Source organism: Oncorhynchus kisutch, unplaced genomic scaffold, assembly GCF_002021735.2.
Source record: "Oncorhynchus kisutch isolate 150728-3 unplaced genomic scaffold, Okis_V2 scaffold1415, whole genome shotgun sequence".
In the NCBI taxonomy this organism is placed as follows: Eukaryota; Metazoa; Chordata; class Actinopteri; order Salmoniformes; family Salmonidae; genus Oncorhynchus; species Oncorhynchus kisutch.
Genome location: NW_022263360.1, coordinates 25,088 through 47,005, shown reverse-complemented (window position 1 = coordinate 47,005; position 21,918 = coordinate 25,088). Strand labels below are relative to the sequence as shown.

The following is a 21,918-nucleotide window of genomic DNA, read 5'->3' as shown; positions in this document are numbered from 1 at the left end:
ACTCAATCAGCTGAGCATACACACACATTTCTTCTCTCGCTCTTTGTTTTTTTGTTGTCAGTTTTTCTCTCTTTTCCACTTCCTCTTCTCTCTAAACTCAAACAAACTTCTGGTCAAGTAGCTTGCTCAGTTCTCATGCACTCAGTACAGTCTGATGGTTTCTCCCATCAGTTCACGGGTGCAAGGGTAAGGTTTTTCTGGTTTTGTACCGCTATGGCGCCCTCGTGTGTCAAGTTATTGAAAATGTCAGGGAGGCAAACAGGATGAGGGAGGGGGTATACCCTTTCCTTTCTGTCTGCGATCACGTGAGAGAGGAGAGGCCGAAAACAAGAGCAATCGAGCGGAGAGTGACTCGGAGAGAGAGAATCATTTAGCTGAACCGCTCTTCGTTTACATGTGCTGAATACGACAGGAATTGAAATTGCATCCGCAACATGCCGGCATGAACCCTACCGCCGCAAGAAGACACCCTCCAAAAAAGACTTTTGGTGAGTTGATTATTGTTGTATTTATTTTTTATTTGTTTTGCAACTGTAACTATCAATTGTTGAAGGAGCCACCGGCACCTTCATATTCATTGCCCGGTGCCCGGTTCCTCCATCCGCACCAATACAACCTGCACTCGTCCACGCCTGTTTAGTAATAAACCGGATGTCTGCAATCTTCGATTTGAATAAAGGCAGAGGTCAAACGCAGGCTGCCAGTCAGACCCTTGTGGGGCTGTTTGTTATGTGGACGGGTGTTGTTTCTAAAACACATAGTAGTTAGACAGAGCAGTTTAATCACTAACGGGTTAGTTTACCAACTACCAGGAAACCAAAGGTCTGCTAAACAACTTGTCGTTACCGTCATGAAATGTTCCCCAAGACCCGTTTCTAACCCCCCAAAAACAACTGTCTGGTAACGTTTGTCTTGGTTTGATTTGTTATTACATTTTGGATGACTAGTAGTGTGAGTTGTGACCCGGTAAAAAAAAACGTCACATTTTACGACACCTATCCGGTGTATGCGACAATAAAACATTATAACGTTAAATGAACTAATATCAGAGGTACATTTAGTTTACTAGCTAGTTAGCTACAGTTACTTAGGAACAAAACTGTCATCTTCAAATGGAGTTAGTTAGTAGCAAGTTGTCTCAGCTACTGTAACTACGTTAACTAGTTAGTTAACTGGAGATATCTAGCTAAGTAACTAGCTAGGTAGCTAAGTAAAACCACATCAGAGCTGTTTTTTATCTAGATGACTAACTATATTTGTTGTCTAAATAGTCATACATAAGCTTTCCATACAAACAATAAAGCATTGTCCCGTGTCAGCAATTCCAGACAGCTAACATGTTTGGTGCTGCTTTTGTGGTTTCTAGCTAACATGTTTGGTGCTGCTTTTGTGGTTTCTAGCTAATATGTTTGGTGCTGCTTTTGTGGTTTCTAGCTAACATGTTTGGTGCTGCTTTTGTGGTTTCTAGCTAACTTGGCTAACATGTTTGGTGCTGCTTTTGTGGTTTCTAGCTAACATGTTTGGTGCTGCTTTTGTGGTTTCTAGCTAACTTGGCTAACATGTTTGGTGCTGCTTTTGTGGTTTCTAGCTAACTTGGCTAACATGTTTGGTGCTGCTTTTGTGGTTTCTAGCTAATATGGCTGTGTTTGTGAAGTTGTGCCAACTAGTTACTAGTTAGAGAATGTAGCTAGTTATCTTGCAGAATGAGAGTTAGCTGCTCATCTAGGCCTGTCCTGAACTCAACTCTTCCTGGGAAAACTGTCAAAGCAGAAATTCTCTTTTGTTTTTTTGACACACCAGTGTTGTGATGTTTCTGTTTGGTGGGACACATGTAATCCCTGTCGCTAACTGATGTCTGGTAGTACATACTGATCAGCCCTTTGCCAGTAGCATGTTATAGGATGTATGTATGGTGTGGTCAGGTTGTCTTTCTCAGTGTAGATCCTGGAACAGGGGTTTGTATGGTGTGGTCAGTTTGTCTTCCTCAGTGTAGATCCTGGAACAGGGGTTTGTATGGTGTGGTCAGTTTGTCTTTCTCAGTGTAGATCCTGGAACGGGTTTGTTTTTCAGCTACGTACCTAATAGCAAATGCTTTTGTTTTCAGGGAACTCAGGGGGTCTCAACTTACTGTTGCCAGGTAGAATAGTAGAACACTATTGTTCTATTAGTATAGTAGAACACTATTGTTCTATTAGTATAGTAGAACACTATTGTTCTATTAGTATAGTAGAACACTATTGTTCTATTAGTATAGTAGAACACTATTGTTCTATTAGTATAGTAGAACACTATTGTTCTATTAGTATAGTAGAACACTATTGTTCTATTAGTATAGTAGAACACTATTGTTCTATTAGTATAGTAGAACACTATTGTTCTAGTAGTATAGTAGAACACTATTGTTCTAGTAGTATAGTAGAACACTATTGTTCTAGTAGTATAGTAGAACACTATTGTTCTAGTAGTATAGTAGAACACTATTGTTCTAGTAGTATAGCAGAACACTATTGTTCTATTGGTGTAGCAGAACACTATTGTTCTATTGGTGTAGCAGAACACTATTGTTCTATTGGTATAGCAGAACACTATTGTTCTATTAGTGTAGTAGAACACTATTGTTCTATTAGTATAATAGAACACTATTGTTCTATTAGTATAATAGAACACTATTGTTCTATTAGTATAATAGAACACTATTGTTCTATTAGTATAATAGAACACTATTGTTCTATTAGTATAATAGAACACTATTGTTCTATTAGTATAATAGAACACTATTGTTTCTATTAGTATAATAGAACACTATTGTTCTATTAGTATAATAGAACACTATTGTTCTATTGGTATAGCAGAACACTATTGTTCTATTGGTGTAGCAGAACACTATTGTTCTATTCTTGTAGCAGAACACTATTGTTCTATTCTTGTAGCAGAACACTATTGTTCTATTCTTGTAGCAGAACACTATTGTTCTATTGGTGTAGCAGAACACTATTGTTCTATTGGTGTAGCAGAACACTATTGTTCTATTGGTGTAGCAGAACACTATTGTTCTATGGGTGTAGCAGAACACTATTGTTCTATGGGTGTAGCAGAACACTATTGTTCTATGGGTGTAGCAGAACACTATTGTTCTATGGGTGTAGCAGAACACTATTGTTCTATGGGTGTAGCAGAACACTATTGTTCTATGGGTGTAGCAGAACACTATTGTTCACACAATAGTAGAACACACAAGGTGCCATGTCAAAATGTGGTTGTGCATCAGCAGTTTCTCTTGTAATGTCAGTCACTGGTAGCTTTTGTTTTCAGGGAACTCAGGGGGTCTCAACTTACTGTTGCCAGGTAGAATAGTAGAACACTATTGTTCTATTAGTATAGTAGAACACTATTGTTCTATTAGTATAGTAGAACACTATTGTTCTATTAGTATAGTAGAACACTATTGTTCTATTAGTATAATAGAACACTATTGTTCTATTAGTATAATAGAACACTATTGTTCTATTAGTATAATAGAACACTATTGTTCTATTAGTATAATAGAACACTATTGTTCTATTAGTATAATAGAACACTATTGTTCTATTAGTATAGCAGAACACTATTGTTCTATTGGTGTAGCAGAACACTATTGTTCTATTCTTGTAGCAGAACACTATTGTTCTATTGGTGTAGCAGAACACTATTGTTCTATTGGTGTAGCAGAACACTATTGTTCTATTGGTGTAGCAGAACACTATTGTTCTATTGGTGTAGCAGAACACTATTGTTCTATTGGTGTAGCAGAACACTATTGTTCTATTGGTGTAGCAGAACACTATTGTTCTATTGGTGTAGCAGAACACTATTGTTCTATTGGTGTAGCAGAACACTATTGTTCTATTGGTGTAGCAGAACACTATTGTTCTATGGGTGTAGCAGAACACTATTGTTCTATGGGTGTAGCAGAACACTATTGTTCTATGGGTGTAGCAGAACACTATTGTTCTATGGGTGTAGCAGAACACTATTGTTCTATTGGTGTAGCAGAACACTATTGTTCACACAATAGTAGAACACACAAGGTGCCATGTCAAAATGTGGTTGTGCATCAGCAGTTTCTCTTGTAATGTCAGTCACTGGTAGTCAGTCAGTTAGCCCTTGTAAGCAAAAACAAATGTAGGTTGCTAAATGTGTTTAGTGGCCAGCTAGCTAACCTCAGTATCATGGTCGAATTACTGGCCAGGGGAGTTTCCCATTGATTTTGTTAGTCAGTCTGACTATGATATCATATTAAAAACCACAAACATGTCTCTCCACCCTGTGGCAAAATGTGTAATATTGCAAAATCTTCCCTCTGTCTCATCACAAAATGTGTAGAATTGCACCAAACTTGCTTTAAAACAGCAACATTTAATCTACACCCCCATGGCAAAATGTGTAGATTTGTGCCAAATTAACTTTAAAACCTAAATCATTTCTCTCCACTGTCAAGCGGCTGGGGGTTGGATGTGGGTACTAGTACCCAGGAGCAACTGCCCTCATGATGAGTTAAGGTTTTTTGTGAGCCCCCCCATCAAGTTGCCCCTCCCTGCACTAGAGTGGGGTTTACTGTGAAACACACACAAGTCAAAGAAGTACTTCCTGGTCTGAGCCTGGTGGCTTCCTGCTATGCTTAACACCTGTCACCAGGTCATTCAACTCATCACCATGTGCAAGAGATGTCTGGCTAACCCACCGTACATAGCCTGGGTTCTGATTCTATCTCTTTGGCCAAACCCTCCCGGAGAGCTACTGGGTCGGCACAGTGCAGGTCTTTGTTACAGCCCAGCACTGTACTAAAACACACCTGATGCATCTAGGCCTATTCGTGGTCCTGATCAGCAGCTGATTAGGTGTATTAGAACAGGGCTGGAGAAGAATCCTCAAGACTTGGAGAGAGAGAAGACTAGGACTGTATGGAGGGAGAAGACTAGGACTGTATGGAGGGAGAAGACTAGGACTGTATAGAGGGAGAAGACTAGGACTGTATGGAGGGAGAAGACTAGGACTGTATGGAGGGAGAAGACTAGGACTGTATGGAGGGAGAAGAATAGGACTGTATGGAGGGAGAAGACTAGGACTGTATGGAGGGAGAAGACTAGGACTGTATGGAGGGAGAAGACTAGGACTGTATGGAGGGAGAAGACTAGGACTGTATGGAGGGAGAAGACTAGGACTGTATGGAGGGAGAAGACTAGGACTGTATGGAGGGAGGAGACTAGGACTGTATGGAGGGAGAAGACTAGGACTGTATGGAGGGAGAAGACTAGGACTGTATGGAGGGAGAAGACTAGGACTGTATGGAGGGAGAAGACTAGGACTGTATGGAGGGAGGAGACTAGGACTGTATGGAGGGAGAAGACTAGGACTGTATGGAGGGAGAAGACTAGGACTGTATGGAGGGAGAAGACTAGGACTGTATGGAGGGAGAAGACTAGGACTGTATGGAGGGAGAAGACTAGGACTGTATGGAGGGAGGAGACTAGGACTGTATGGAGGGAGGAGACTAGGACTGTATGGAGGGTGAGAGGAGGATTCTGTGAAGGGATATGTATGGAGGGAGAGAGGAGGATATGTGGTTGAACAGTGTTAAAGTAAAGAGTCCAGGAGTCTAAGCTAGTAGTTTGTGGGTATACTGTGAGTGTGTGCAGTGATCCCCAGCCGCAGCACAGTGTTGTCTCTGCCTGTCTATCACCCTGCTCTGCTCTGTACCACCACAGCACAGTGTTGTCTCTGCCTGTCTCTCACCCTGCTCTGTACCGGCACAGCACCGTGGGCAGAGTTATTTTAGGGATTCGGCAGGCTAAGTGTTGAAGACATCAGATAAGCGTTGCCTTGGGTTACTAACCTTACGTTAAAGCTACAAGGGAAGTCTGGATCCAAATGTGTCCTGACACATCATGGTGTCTCTCAGTCTGTTTTACTATAGACTACTACTACTAGGCCCAGATACAGGCCCAGCTCCGGGCCCAGAGACAGGTCTAGACACATCATGGTGTCTCTCAGTCTGTTTTACTATTAGACTACTACTACTACTACTAATACTGGGCCCAGATACAGGCCCAGATACAGGTCTAGACACATCATGGTGTCTGTCTGTCTGTGTTACTATAGACTACTACTACTACTGGGCCCAGAGACAGGCCCAGCTACGGGCCCAGATACAGGTCTAGACACATCATGGTGTCTGTCTCAGTCTGTGTTACTATAGACTACTACTAGGCCCAGATACGGGCCCAGAGACAGGTCTAGCTAGCCTGGTCCCTGATTGGTTTGTGCTTTTGCCTTCTCCCTATTGTCATTGTGGAGCTAAAGAGAGCAGAACCTGACTGACACCCAGGCTAAGGCCTAGCGACTAACATGCTTTAATCCACTGACCCAGACATGCTGTTTGACAGCACGTTGGTTACTGTTAGATGCTAAGCCCACTATTAAGACCTGACAGACAGCATCATTCTGGAATGTCGCCTCAACATATTTTTAGGAGCTCAAATTGGATAATCAGTTCACTGACTGACTACTTCATCTCAACACCAGGTCTGACGGCGGAGGCGGCCTGGTCTGACGGCGGAGGCGGCCTGGTCTGACGGCGGAGGCGGCCTGGTCTGACGGCGGAGGCGGCCTGGTCTGACGGCGGAGGCGGCCTGGTCTGACGGCGGAGGCGGCCTGTCGTTCACTGCTCAATGCGTCTACAGTTTCTTGGTAGAATCCTGTCTCTTAGCTTGTGGTAGGTGATTAGTTTAGATTCAGTCAATCAAAGAGTGTACTAAAGAGTGCAACTTCTCAGTGAAGCGTGTGTGGCCTCTTCTACTTTGATCTTAGCTAATGTGAGCAGAATATGTGAAAAGCTTCAGTGTCGTCACCATTAGTGATATTAAGAGGACATCCACAGAAGTGCCATCTGTTAATCCCCCTTTCTCTCCCCCTCCATCTCCTCCCTGCCTCCCTCGTTCTTCCACCCTCTCTCTGCTAGTAGCTCAGTCTGCTCTCCCTCCCTCTCCCTCCTCCCTGCCTCCCTCGTTCTTCCACCCTCTCTCTGCTAGTAGCTCACAGTCTGCTCTCCCTCCCTCCTCCCTCCCTCCCTCCCTCCCTCGTTCTTCCACCCTCTCTCTGCTAGTAGCTCAGTCTGCTCTCCCTCCCTCTCTCCCTCCATCTCCTCCCTGCCTCCCTCGTTCTTCCACCCTCTCTCTGCTAGTAGCTCACAGTCTGCTCTCCCTCCCTCTTCTCCCCTGTAGCGATTAAGCAACACAGCGTGATGCTAAATATAGCTTCTATTTGAGAGGAAAGCGGTGGTAATTTAGCTGTGTTTTAGACTCTGACACACACACACACACACACACACACACACACACACACACACACACACACACGAGTGGCCAGTCTGCAGTAGCAGCATAATGGATGAGATTATAAATGAGTGTAATAGTCACATGTACAGGGTTGAAGGTGTCGTTCTGGGGTTGAAGGTGACGTTCTGGGGTTGAAGGTGTCGTTCTGGGGTTGAAGGTGTCGTTCTGGGGTTGAAGGTGTCGTTCTGGGGTTGAAGGTAACGTTCTGGGGTTGAAGGTGTCGTTCTGGGGTTGAAGGTGTCGTTCTGGGGTTGAAGGTATCGTTCTGGGGTTGTGTTTTAGACTCTGACACACACACACTAGTGGCTAGTCTGCAGTAGCAGCATAATGGATGAGATTATAAATGAGTGTAATAGTGACATGTACAGGGTTGAAGGTGTCGTTCTTGGGTTGAAGGTGTCGTTCTTGGGTTGAATGTGTCGTTCTTGGGTTGAAGGTGTCGTTCTTGGGTTGAAGGTGTCGTTCTTGGGTTGAAGGTGTCGTTCTGGGTTGAAGGTGTCGTTCTGGGGTTGAAGGTGTCGTTCTGGGGTTGAAGGTGTCGTTCTGGGGTTGAAGGTGTCGTTCTGGGGTTGAAGGTGTCGTTCTGGGGTTGAAGGTGTCGTTCTGGGGTTGAAGGTGTCGTTCTGGGGTTGAAGGTGTCGTTACGGGGTTGAAGGTGTCGTTACGGGGGGTTGAAGGTGTCGTTACGGGGGTTGAAGGTGTCGTTACGGGGTTGAAGGTGTCGGTACGGTGTTGAAGGTGTCGTTCTGGGGTTGAAGGTATCGTTCTGGGGTTGAAGGTGTCAGTTACGGGGGTTGAAGGTGTCGGTACGGGGTTGAAGGTGTCAGGTGCGGGGGTTGAAGGTGTCAGGTGCGGGGGTTGAAGGTGTCAGGTGCGGGGGTTGAAGGTGTCGGTACGGGGTTGAAGGTGTCGGTACGGAGTTGAAGGTGTCTGTACGGGGTTGAAGGTGTCGGTACGGGGTTGAAGGTGTCGGTACGGGCGTTGAAGGTGTCGTTGCGGGGTTGAATTGGTCGGTACGGGGTTGAAGGTGTCGGTACGGGGTTGAAGGTGTCGGTACGGAGTTGAAGGTGTCGGTACGTGGTTGAGGTGTCGGTACGGGTTGAAGGTGTCGGTACGGGGTTGAAGGTGTCGGTACGGGGTTGAAGGTGTCGTTCTGGGGTTGAAGGTGTCGGTACGGGGGTTGAAGGTGTCGTTGCGGGGTTGAAGGTATCAGGTACGGGGGTTGAAGGTGTCAGGTACGGGGGTTGAAGGTGTCAGGTGCGGGGGTTGAAAGTGCCAGGTGCGGGGGTTGAAGGTGTCGGTGCGGGGGTTGAAGGTGTCGGTACGGGGTTGAAGGTGTCGGTACGGAGTTGAAGGTGTCTGTACGGGGTTGAAGGTGTCTGTACGGGGTTGAAGGTGTCTGTACGGGGTTGAAGGTGTCGGTACGGAGTTGAAGGTGTCGGTACGGGGTTGAAGTGTCGGTACGGGGTTGAAGGTGTCGTTGCGGGGTTGAAGGTGTCGTTGCGGGGTTGAAGGTGTCGTTGCGGGGTTGAAGGTGTCGTTGCGGGCGGTACGGTTGAAGGTGTCGGTACGGGGTTGAAGGTGTCGGTACGGGGTTGGTGTCGGTACGGGGTTAGGTGTCGGTACGGGGTTGAAGGTGTCGGTACGGGGTTGAAGGTGTCGGTAACGGGTTGAAAGGGTGTCGGTACGGGGTTGAAGGTGTCGGTACGGGGGTTGAAGGTGTCGTTCTGGGGTTGAAGGTGTCGTTCTGGGGTTGAAGGTGTCGGTACGGGGTTGAAGTTGTCGGTACGGGGTTGAAGTTGTCGGTACGGGGTTGAAGTTGTCGGTACGGGGTTGAAGTTGTCGGTACGGGGTTGAAGTTGTCGGTACGGGGTTTGAAGGTGTCGGTACGGGGTTTGAAGGTGTCAGGTACGGGGGTTGAAGGAGTCAGGTACGGGGGGTTGAAGGTGACAGGTACGGGGGTTGAAGGTGTCAGGTACGGGGGTTGAAGGTGTCAGGTACGGGGGTTGAAGGGTGTCAGGTACGGGGGTTGAAGGTGTCAGGTACGGGGGGTGAAGGTGTCAGGTACGGGGGTTGAAGGTGTCGTTCTGGGGTTGAGGGTGTCGTTCTGGGGTTGAGGGTGTCGGTACGGGGTTGAAGGTGTCGTTGCGGGGTTGAAGGTGTCGGTACGGGGGGTTGAAGGTGTCGTTCTGGGGTTGAAGGTGTCGGTACGGGGGGTTGAAGGTGTCGGTTCTGGGGTTGAAGGTGTCAGGTACGGGGGTTGAAGGTGTCAGGTACGGGGGTTGAAGGTGTCAGGTGCGGGGGTTGAAGGTGTCAGGTGCGGGGGTTGAAGGTGTCAGGTGCGGGGGTTGAAGGTGTCAGGTGCGGGGGTTGAAGGTGTCAGGTGCGGGGGTTGAAGGCGGGGGTTGAAGGTGTCAGGTGCGGGGGTTGAAGGTGTCAGGTACGGGGGTTGAAGGTGTCAGGTACGGGGGTTGAAGGTGTCAGGTACGGGGGTTGAAGGTGTCAGGTACGGGGGTTGAAGGTGTCGGTACGGGGTTGAAGGTGTCGGTACGGAGTTGAAGGTGTCTGTACGGGGTTGAAGGTGTCTGTACGGGGTTGAAGGTGTCTGTACGGGGTTGAAGGTGTCGGTACGGAGTTGAAGGTGTCGGTACGGGGTTGAAGGTGTCGGTACGGGGTTGAAGGTGTCGTTGCGGGGTTGAAGGTGTCGTTGCGGGGTTGAAGTGTCGTTGCGGGGTTGAAGGTGTCGTTGCGGGGTTGAAGGTGTCGGTACGGGGTTGAAGGTGTCGGTACGGGGTTGGTGTCGGTACGGGGTTTGAAGGTGTCGGTACGGGGTTGAAGGTGTCGGTACGGGGTTGAAGGTGTCGTTCTGGGGTTGAAGGTGTCGGTACGGGGGTTGAAGGTGTCGTTCTGGGGTTGAAGGTGTCGTTCTGGGGTTGAAGGTGTCGGTACGGGGTTGAAGTTGTCGGTACGGGGTTGAAGTTGTCGGTACGGGGTTGAAGTTGTCGGTACGGGGTTTGAAGGTGTCGGTACGGGGTTTGAAGGTGTCAGGTACGGGGGTTGAAGGAGTCAGGTACGGGGGTTGAAGGTGACAGGTACGGGGGTTGAAGGTGTCAGGTACGGGGGTTGAAGGTGTCAGGTACGGGGGTTGAAGGTGTCAGGTACGGGGGTTGAAGGTGTCAGGTACGGGGGTTGAAGGTGTCAGGTACGGGGGTTGAAGGTGTCGTTCTGGGGTTGAGGGTGTCGTTCTGGGGTTGAGGGTGTCGTTCTGGGGTTGAGGGTGTCGGTACGGGGTTGAAGGTGTCGTTGCGGGGTTGAAGGTGTCGGTACGGGGGTTGAAGGTGTCGTTCTGGGGTTGAAGGTGTCGGTACGGGGGTTGAAGGTGTCGGTTCTGGGGTTGAAGGTGTCAGGTACGGGGGTTGAAGGTGTCAGGTACGGGGGTTGAAGGTGTCAGGTGCGGGGGTTGAAGGTGTCAGGTGCGGGGGTTGAAGGTGTCAGGTGCGGGGGTTGAAGGTGTCAGGTGCGGGGGTTGAAGGTGTCAGGTGCGGGGGTTGAAGGTGTCAGGTGCGGGGGTGGAAGGCGGGGGTTGAAGGTGTCAGGTGCGGGGGTTGAAGGTGTCAGGTGCGGGGGTTGAAGGTGTCAGGTACGGGGGTTGAAGGTGTCAGGTACGGGGGTTGAAGGTGTCAGGTACGGGGGTTGAAGGTGTCAGGTACGGGGGTTGAAGGTGTCAGGTACGGGGGTTGAAGGTGTCGTCCTGGGGTTGAGGGTGTCGTTCTGGGGTTGAGGGTGTCGTTGCGGGGGTTGAAGGTGTCGTTCTGGGGTTGAAGGTGTCGGTACGGGGGTTGAAGGTGTCGGTACGGGGGTTGAAGGTGTCGGTACGGGGGTTGAAGGTGTCGGTTCTGGGGTTGAAGGTGTCGGTACGGGGGTTGAAGGTGTCGTTCTGGGGTTGAAGGTGTCGTTCTGGGTTGAAGGTGTCGGTACGGGGTTTGAAGGTGTCGGTACGGGGTTTGAAGGTGTCGGTACGGGGGTTGAAGGTGTCAGGTACGGGGGTTGAAGGTATCAGGTGCGGGGGTTGAAGGTGTCAGGTGCGGGGGTTGAAGGTGTCAGGTGCGGGGGTTGAAGGTGTCAGGTGCGGGGATTGAAGGTGTCGGTACGGGGTTGAAGGTGTCGGTACGGAGTTGAAGGTGTGTGTACGGGGTTGAAGGTGTCAGGTACGGGGGTTGAAGGTGTCAGGTACGGGGGTTGAAGGTGTCAGGTGCGGGGGTTGAAAGTGTCAGGTGCGGGGGTTGAAAGTGTCAGGTACGGGGTTGAAGGTGTCAGGTACGGGGGTTCTGGGGTTGAAGGTGTCGTTCTGGGGTTGAAGGTGTCGTTCTGGGGTTGAAGGTGGTTTTCATATCAGCGTCTTTTTGTCAACACTTGTCCCACTTCCCTCTTGGTAAGACAGCTTTTCTGAGGTAAATGAATAAAGGATGTTTTTCTACCGTGACAGATCTTGACTTGCACAAACCACGTTGTCACGGCCTCTCTGAGTCATTGTCTCTGGCGTGGGAGGTACATGCAGACCATGTTGTCACGGCCTCTCTGAGTCATTGTCTCTGGCGTGGGAGGTACATGCAGACCATGTTGTCACGGCCTCTCTGAGTCATTGTCTCTGGCGTGGGAGGTACATGCAGGCCATGTTGTCACGGCCTCTCTGAGTCATTGTCTCCGGCGTGGGAGGTACATGCAGACCACGTTGTCACGGCCTCTCTGAGTCATTGTCTCTGTCTGGGAGGTACATGCAGGCTTTCAGCCATTCAAAACACCTGAAGATCAACTGTTCTCTCTCTTTCTCTCCCCAGCGACGTTACGAACACAAGCAGCACAGAAACGGACTCCAGTTCTGCAAGCAGATCCTGTCCAACCCCAAGTTCACAGAACATGGGAGGGATAGATGGATGAGATGTAGACCCCTTTATAAAGCCTCTCGTTGTCTCCCCCTCCCCCTCCCTGCAGAGACCCTGACGATGACCTCTCGTTGTCTCCCCCACCCCCACCCTGCAGAGACCTCTCGTTGTCTCCCCCACCCTGCAGAGACCCTGACAATGACCTCTCGTTGTCACCCCCTCCCCCACCCCACCCTGCAGAGACCCTGACGATGACCTCTCGTTGTCTCCCCCACCCTGCAGAGACCCTGGTGATGAAGGGTTTAACCCTGAACTGTCTGGGGAAGGAGGAGGAGGCTTACAACCTGGTCAGACGAGGCATCCGCAACGACCTCCATGTCTGTAACCTGTTAAAAACACGCCTGGGATGTAGTCTGTGGATGTGTGACTGAAACGGGATGCCGTCAAGTGTGTCAGAAAACGTCTGTAAAACCATTTTTACCTCATTATATGTTACCAAAATAAAAATGCATTGTTATTACAACTGTAGAGAATCAGACTGAAATGTAGTCTATCCTCTTGTCTATTGGCTTCTCTGCATAGTCGAGCCTGTCTCAAAATACAACACTGCCCCTTTAAGGCTCTCCTGGAGGATGATTGGCTACCCCATAGTGGACGATACAACACTGCCCCTTTAAGGCTCTCCTGGAGGATGATTGGCTCTCCTGGAGGATGATTGGCTACCCCATAGTGGACGATACAACACTGCCCCTTTAAGGCTCTCCTGGAGGATGATTGGCTACCCCATAGTGGACGATACAACACTGCCCCTTTAAGGCTCTCCTGGAGGATGATTGGCTACCCCATAGTGGACGATACAACACTGCCCCTTTAAGGCTCTCCTGGAGGATGATTGGCTACCCCATAGTGGACTATAAAATACTGCAATTCCAACTCAATACTTTGAGGTGGTTACTTCAAAGCAAAGGTAACTAGCAAAGACATGCTGATCAAAATCATCTTGTCTGGTTAAGATATTCCGTTACTTGTCAGTTATTCTAGGAATATTTTGAACGTTAATGTCCCAAATTTGAGCTCTTGAGAGGTGTTTTTACAACACGAGTATGTAACATTGGTTTAATAACGCACCCGTTCTTGTGTTGTCAGCCATTTTGTAGTTATGAGTGTCGGTGAAATAGTTCACTAGTCAGGCTACACAATAGGTTTTGAATTGACTGTGTCGTCAGTCTGTTGTCTATCATTCTTATTGGTTACCTGCTTCTGCAAGGATGCTTGCTCTCTCTGTCTCTCTCTCTGTTTCACCACACACACACACACTCACACACTCTCTCACCCGTTTGACATTAAGTAGCAGAGCCCTGCCCTTGTCTCTCTAAAACAGGGCCATGACTGGCTCACCCACACACACACGCATGAGTGAAATCTGTGCTGACATTTCCAGCAGATAAGGCCCTGCACTGATATGTGTTATCTCAGGCTAGACCCAGCCTCTAGTCAGCACACACACATATATATACACACACACACACCACTATACACATACACACACACACCACTATACACACAGGCTAGACCAAGCCTCCAGTCAGCACACACACACCACTATACACACATGCTAGACCCAGCCTCCAGTCAGCACACACACCACTATACACACACACACCACTATACACACATGCTAGACCCAGCCTCCAGTCAGCACACACACACACCACTACACACACAGGCTAGACCCAGCCTCCAGTCAGCACACACACCACTATACACACACACACACACACCACTATACACACACACCACTATACACACAGGCTAGACCCAGCCTCCAGTCAGCACACACACACACAGGCTAGACCCAGCCTCCAGTCAGCACACACACCACAACAGACACACCACAACACACATACTCAACAATCAATTTCACAACACATTTACAGAATTATCATGATAAAGATCAATTGAACGTTTACAACATTAATGTGCACGAGTAGATGTTTTATTTAAACTACTACTAGACTGTTGTTGCTATCAGTTGTCCTGTTAGCATAAGGCCATATTATTATTTATTTAAACTACTACTAGACTGTTGTTGCTATCAGTTGTCCTGTTAGCAGTAGGCCATATTAGCAGACTTAACTCATTTAAAACAGCACATGTCTCTAGTATTTATTTAACTGGGAAAGTCAGTTAGTGTCAGCATATTCTAGCATTGTCAACATGACTCAGCAGAAACAAAAATCGACTTCCTCCTCTGTCAACTACTCTTGCTCTCTCTTTTTTTGTTGTCGCTGCCTTTGTTTTCTCATTGGTGAGATCAGGTTACTTCACAGAAGGGAGCAAAGAAGAATACATTTTAAGTTAAAGGAACTTGATGCTAAGCTAACCGCTAACTTGCTAGCCCCTCTCTTATTGTTTCCCTATGAGAGACTAGCGCACTATGCTAAGCTAATGGCTAACTTCTCCTTGTTCCCCCTGTTGGAGATGAGGTACCAGCCGCTGCGGCCAGCCCAGAGGGCTTCATGGATCGGCTACGCCATCGCCTCCTAGAGGACTACGAGATGGCTGCCAAGATAGTAGAGGAGTTCAGGAAAACACAACCGGTACGGTATGTCCAGAGACAAGCCAACCTATGGGCTGAATCAGTCTGTCCTTGGTACACACTGTGTTCACACCACTAATCCAAAATGTCTTCCTCTCCTTGTTTCTGAAAACCATTTATTTATTCATTTAGGCTTTATTTAACCAGGTAAGTCATTGAGAAAGCATTATATTTTACAACAACGATGTGAACGTAGTAAAGGTGGAAGTTATATGCGGCATGTCTGTACCAGGTACAGTATTTGATTGATCAGTTCAGTTCTATCTTATCAATAGAGAGGAAGGAAAGGAGACGAGGAGAGGAAACCACTGCTCTAGTGCAACAGTAGGAGCTTTGAGAACATAATGTATGACTACCAATCACAACAAAGTGTTTTCCCTCATCAGTTTACGGTCTGAGTTACAGTAAAGCTAGCTGACGGTACGACACAGTAAAGCTAGCTGACGGTGCGACACAGTAAAGCTAGCTGACGGTACGACACAGTAAAGCTAGCTGACGGTACGACACAGTAAAGCTAGGTGACGGTACGACACAGTAAAGCTAGCTGACGGTACGACACAGTAAAGCTAGGTGACGGTGCGACACAGTAAAGCTAGGTGACGGTGCGACACAGTAAAGCTAGGTGACGGTGCGACACAGTAAAGCTAGGTGACGGTGCGACACAGTAAAGCTATCTGACGGTGCGACACAGTAAAGCTATCTGACGGTGCGACACAGTAAAGCTAGGTGACGGTACGACACAGTAAAGCTAGGTGAAGGTACGACACAGTATAGTCAGGTGATGTAAATCTGTGTGGCGTGTCTGTCACGAACGCAATAGAGCGTGCTCACTGGGCTTCCTGATAAGACCAACCTGCTTCCTGCCTTTGTCCCACCCAGCATGTGGTTCTACTGAAGTGGTGCTCTATGTAAACATGTACATGATGAAGCCTGTGAAGTTGAAGGATTTTATACTTGTCTCTCCCTCTCCACCCCTCTCTTTCTCCATCTCTCTCACTTTCCCTCTCTCTCTCTTTCTGTTTCACCCCTCCATGTGTACAGTAAGCTGCTGCTCTATCTGAACCATAGACACTACATAACATTACGTAACCCTGTTATAACACTACATAACTCTGTTTTTACCCTGTTATAACCTCTCTCTCCTAGACGTTTCCAGACCAGGTGAACTGTGAGTACAGTGAGCTGCTGCTGTACCAGAACTATAGACACTACATAACCCTGTTATAACCTCTCCTAGACTTCTCCAGACACTGTGGACTATGAGTACAGTGAGCTGCTGCTGTACCAGAACCATAGACACGACATAATACTACATAACCCTGTTATAACCTCTCTCCCCTAGACATCTCCAGACAAGGTGAACTGTGAGTACAGTGAGCTGCTGCTGTACCAGAACCATAGACACTACATAACCCTGTTATAACCTCTCTCTCCTAGACTTCTCCAGACAAGGTGAACTGTGAGTACAGTGAGCTGCTGTACCAGAACCAGGTCCTGAGGGAGGCTGGACTCTACAGGGAGGCTCTGGACCACCTCACCACCTACAAGAAACAGATCTGTGACAAACTGGCCATCGAGGAGCCACGAGGTGTGTGTGTGTTTGCAGCCATCACACACATTTGATTTCTTTATTTGGATCCACAAAGAAACCAAGACTGAATCCTCTCACCGTCTCTGTCTGTCACTCACACCTGGAACACAGAGATCAGTAACAGTGTATTCCCCCTGTAGGAGAGTTGTTTTTGAACCTGGATCGTCTGGATGAAGCTACAGCGGTCTACAGGAGAGAAACCCTGAGAACTGGTCCTACTACCACGGTCTGGTGAAGGCCCTGAAGCCTGGTACACTACATAAACCCTACATAACACTGTTATAACTGGTCGTACTACCACGGTCTGGAGAAGGCCCTGAAGCCTGGTACGCTACATAAACCCTACATTAGAGGTTCTCAGAATTGTTGTGTTCTGGGTTCCCCCGTAATCAGAATACAGTGAGATGAAAAATAGCGTACAAGGAATTCTACTATGACATCAGCAGTGCATGTTCGGATGAACCGAGTCTCGGCCCTGGGAAGGACCATTTTTAAAGACTCACCTCTTGAAATTGTAGCGAGCATTTAGCAGTTTTCATGCAAATTTCCTGCAATTCTACACATTTTGCCATTCAGGTAGAGAGAACTTAGCCGTTTTAAAGCTTAAATGACAGTAGATACAGTATATCACAAGTGAGGACACCCCTCACATTTTTGTAAATATTTGAGTATATCTTTTCATGTGACAACACTGAAGAAATGACACTTTGCTACAATGTAAAGTAGTGAGTGTACAGCTTGTATAACAGTGTAAATGTGCTGTCCCCAGAGTAGCAGGTAGGAGAGACACTCTGACTCTGTACCACACAGAGTAGCAGGTAGGAGAGACACTCTGACTCTGTACCACACAGAGTAGCAGGTAGGAGAGACACTCTGACTCTACCACACAGAGTGGCAGGGAGGGGGGGGGGCACTCTGTTGCAGATAAAAACAACAAGATTCGTTGTTCTGCATGTTTGTTCTACGTAACGTTCCAAAACGTTTTGTGTCCTGCTGAACTCGCCCCAGGCCTGACTCTTCCTCCTTCCTCTCTCTCTTCTTCCCCCTCTCTTCTCCTGCTGAACTCGCCCCAGGCCTCACTCTTCCTCCTTCCTCTCTCTCTTCTTCCTCTCTTCTCCTGCTGAACTCGCCCCAGGCCTCACTCTTCCTCCTTCCTCTCTCTCTTCTTCCCCCTCTCTTCTCCTGCTGAACTTGCCCCAGGCCTCACTCTTCCTCTTTCCTCTCTCTTCTCCTGCAGCGGCCAAAATGATGGTGTTTCTGGACTCTTCTACAGAAACCAAAGCCGTGGAGCTGGCCACCTCACTAGATCAGTCACTCAGCAACAGGAGTATCACGGTATGTGTTTGTGTGAATGGCAATCTGTCAAAATACATACATTGTTTTGCTGTCGTCTAGTGGGTTGGGTTGTTATGTTGCTGTCGTCTAGTGGGTTGGGTTGTTACGTTGCTGTCGTCTAGTGGGTTGGGTTGTTACGTTGCTGTCGTCTAGTGGGTTGGGTTGTTACGTTGCTGTCGTCTAGTGGGTTGGGTTGTTAATTTACGTTGCTGTCGTCTAGTGGGTTGGGTTGTTAATTTACGTTGCTGTCGTCTAGTGGGTTGGGTTGTTAATTTACGTTGCTGTCGTCTAGTGGGTTGGGTTGTTACGTTGCTGTCGTCTAGTGGGTTGGGTTGGGTTGTTAATTTACGTTGCTGTCGTCTAGTGGGTTGGGTTGTTACGTTGCTGTCGTCTAGTGGGTTGGGTTGTTAATTTACGTTGCTGGCCAACAACGACGTTTTCATATCCTATTTAACAAGGCAGAGTTTTTCTGTCGTGAATCCTTCTTTTGATGACATTATTTGTTATTCCATTTTCTGACTTTTTCAATGTAAAAACAGCAGAACAGAAATGCAGAAACGATAACTAAAACATTGATTACATAATTGACCTATAATGCCTTTCTCGCTCCCCGTCCTCCAATCAGATCTGCACAGAGGTACTAGAGGCGCTTCGGAATGGAGGATTGGGCGAGTCAAAGGAGCGTGCGGAGTGTCACAGGCTCTTCCCGTACACGCTAGCCTTCATGCCCACGGGGTACGAGGAGAACACCGAGATCGCCAATGGCGACGTCTCCACAGAGACCGAGGAGCTGGCCAATGACATGTGAGCTGCGTTACGGTTGGAGAAACCTTACGGGCCTAGCACCGAGCCTTGGGGGACACCAAGTCGACTGGACGCCATTTTGTCGCACCTGTTGAAACGTGGAAGAGACAGAGGGTTTGTTTCTCCTTTGCTTGGGCTTTGGAGCAGTTCGTTTCATCTCTGTCTCCGACGTGGCGATCTAGGACTGTGTGTGGAGGAGGAGGAGGAGGAAGGGAATGAAAAGGGACTACTACTCTAACTGAAAATACAACATCAACAAACACTGTTATCAAAGAGTTTATTAAAAAAACACAACCAACAGACAGATGAGATGAAACTATTTATGTAATGGACAACAACACTTGGTATTTTTTCAGATGGGAGACTTTTTGACACTCTAAATACAATATTTATTTAGTTAGCTTATTGACTGATTGGTTGGTTGTATGATTTGATTATTTCATATGCACACAGCATACACACACAATCTATTGTATATCAGACATGTACGATGTACTTCCTCTGTAACCCACAGATCATAAGAGAATAACAATATCTATATACTACTAACATCATAATCAATATCATAACATTTATAATCAATAACATCATTATCTATATACTACTTGCAACATCATAATCAATATCATAACATTTATAATCAATAACATCATCTATATACTACTAACAATATCCTGGCTGCATCATGTTATGGGTATGCTTGTAATCGTTAAGGACTGGGGAGTTTTTCAGGATAAAAAAAAATCACGAAATGGAGCAAAGCACAGGCAAAATCCTAGAGGGAAACATGGTCTGCTTTCCACCAACACTGGGTTACGATTCAACTTTCATCAGGATAATAACCTACAACACAAGGTGCTTACCAAGAAAACAGTGAATGTTCCTGAGTGGCCGAGTTACAGTTTTGACTTGAAAAAGATCAATAACTAATTAGACAGTTTGAAGAATTGTGGGCAAATGTTGCACAATCCAGGTGTGGAAAGCTCTTCTAGATTTACCCAGAAGGCACAGCTGTAATTGCTGACAAATGTGATCCAAACATGTATTGACTCAGAGGGTTGAGTATTTTGTGTAGATCATTGACAAAATCCCATGTTATAAGTAAAGGAGTGTGAATATTTTCTGAAGGCACAACATCATAACAATAATCTGCATCGTAAATCAATATCAACATCATGAGAGATTTCTACATCTAAAAGAAAACAAACTACAACAATAAACCAAGTTGACTTGTGAAAAATATGTCCCCTTTTAGTAAAGTGTTTGAAACTACAAAGAAAGAACAGATGATTATAATACATGGACTAATAATGGAGACACTTCAACATAAAGAGAGAGGACTGGCTCATTGTATTGGCTGGAAGGGAATGAATGCGGTGGAGGCTGGTGGGAGGAGCTATAGGAGGACTGGCTCATTGTATTGGCTGGAAGGGAATGAATGTATAGAATGCGGTGGAGGCTGGTGGGAGGAGCTATAGGAGGACTGGCTCATTGTATTGGCTGGAAGGGAATGAATGTATAGAATGCGGTGGAGGCTGGTGGGAGGAGCTATAGGAGGACTGGCTCATTGTATTGGCTGGAAGGGAATGAATGCGGTGGAGGCTGGTGGGAGGAGCTATAGGAGGACTGGCTCATTGTATTGGCTGGAAGGGAATGAATGTATAGAATGCGGTGGAGGCTGGTGGGAGGAGCTATAGGAGGACTGGCTCATTGTATTGGCTGGAAGGGAATGAATGTATAGAATGCGGTGGAGGCTGGTGGGAGGAGCTATAGGAGGACTGGCTCATTGTATTGGCTGGAAGGGAATGAATGTATAGAATGCGGTGGAGGCTGGTGGGAGGAGCTATAGGAGGACTGGCTCATTGTATTGGCTGGAAGGGAATGAATGTATAGAATGCGGTGGAGGCTGGTGGGAGGAGCTATAGGAGGACTGGCTCATTGTATTGGCTGGAAGGGAATGAATGTATAGAATGAGGTGGAGGCTGGTGGGAGGAGCTATAGGAGGACTGGCTCATTGTATTGGCTGGAAGGGAATGAATGTATAGAATGAGGTGGAGGCTGGTGGGAGGAGCTATAGGAGGACTGGCTCATTGTATTGGCTGGAAGGGAATGAATGTATAGAATGCGGTGGAGGCTGGTGGGAGGAGCTATAGGAGGACTGGCTCATTGTATTGGCTGGAAGGGAATGAATGTATAGAATGCGGTGGAGGCTGGTGGGAGGAGCTATAGGAGGACTGGCTCATTGTATTGGCTGGAAGGGAATGAATGTATAGAATGCGGTGGAGGCTGGTGGGAGGAGCTATAGGAGGACTGGCTCATTGTATTGGCTGGAAGGGAATGAATGTATAGAATGCGGTGGAGGCTGGTGGGAGGAGCTATAGGAGGACTGGCTCATTGTATTGGCTGGAAGGGAATGAATGGAACGGATCAAGTGTTTGACTCCGTTCCACCTACTCCGTTCCAGCCATTACAATGAGCCAGGTTTCTGAGGCTCCTCCCACCAGCCTCCACTGATGGAATGCAAAACAGACCTAATTGAGCTAGTTTCTTAAATGAACCGAAACCCCATCTTACCCAACACCACATGTTACTCAAACCCCATGTTATCCAAAACACCATGTTACCCAAAACCCCATGTTACCCGACACCCCATGTTACCCAAAACCCCATCTTACCCAACACCCCATGTTACTCAAACCCCCATGTTACCCCAAACCCCATGTTACCCCAAACCCCATGTTACCCAGAACCCCATGTTACCCAAAACCCCATGTTACCCAAAACCCCACGTTACTCTGGTGGTAAAAAACAAACTAAATGAATAATGTTGGTTGCAGTCACTCCTTTTAAATTTCGTCCAAGGTTCTTGAAAGAAACTAATTCTGAAGTTGTTATTAAAATTAGAACCACTTCAGGTTTGTCACCACAAATTTAAACACCAATCCACTGCTGACCATCGATTTAAAACACAAAACTGACCTAAGATCAGCATGTAGGGTCAGCTTCATTCTACTCCTACTCCGTCCCCTGGGCTGCTCTCTCCTCTCCCGGTCCAGCTTCAGCTCTGGAGCTCAGAGAGACCATCTCCATGGCATTGACATAAAGATCCATGCTGCTCACCCTGTTCACTCTCTTCTGCCTCCTGGGGGGCTAGGGAGACACAGCACCAACAGTCAGACATTTACTCTCTAGTATCTCCATTCTCTCTCCCTCACCCTCTCCCTCTAGTTTAAATGACTTGTAACATCTGAGTAAATGTCTTTACCTTGTAGTACAGGTAGGAGGTGGTGATTGTTGTCAGTAGGATCAGCAGCACTACAACGTGTCTGATGA

The 21,918-nt window shown here is 47.3% G+C and overlaps 1 protein-coding gene across 1 annotated transcript; it reads left to right on the top strand.

Moving 5' to 3' along the window:
* The first annotated feature begins 700 nt into the window (after positions 1-700).
* On the top strand, positions 701-19,827 carry LOC109877148 (N-alpha-acetyltransferase 15, NatA auxiliary subunit). Its single transcript, XM_031818466.1, is given in 10 exon segments — positions 701-900; positions 6,562-6,751; positions 12,212-13,223; positions 14,735-14,792; positions 14,795-14,856; positions 16,293-16,443; positions 16,587-16,634; positions 16,637-16,696; positions 17,684-17,781; positions 18,407-19,827. Coding segments are annotated over 7 exon segments (657 nt in total). The 5' UTR covers positions 701-900; positions 6,562-6,751; positions 12,212-13,223; positions 14,735-14,737; the 3' UTR covers positions 18,590-19,827.
* The last annotated feature ends 2,091 nt before the right edge of the window (positions 19,828-21,918 follow it).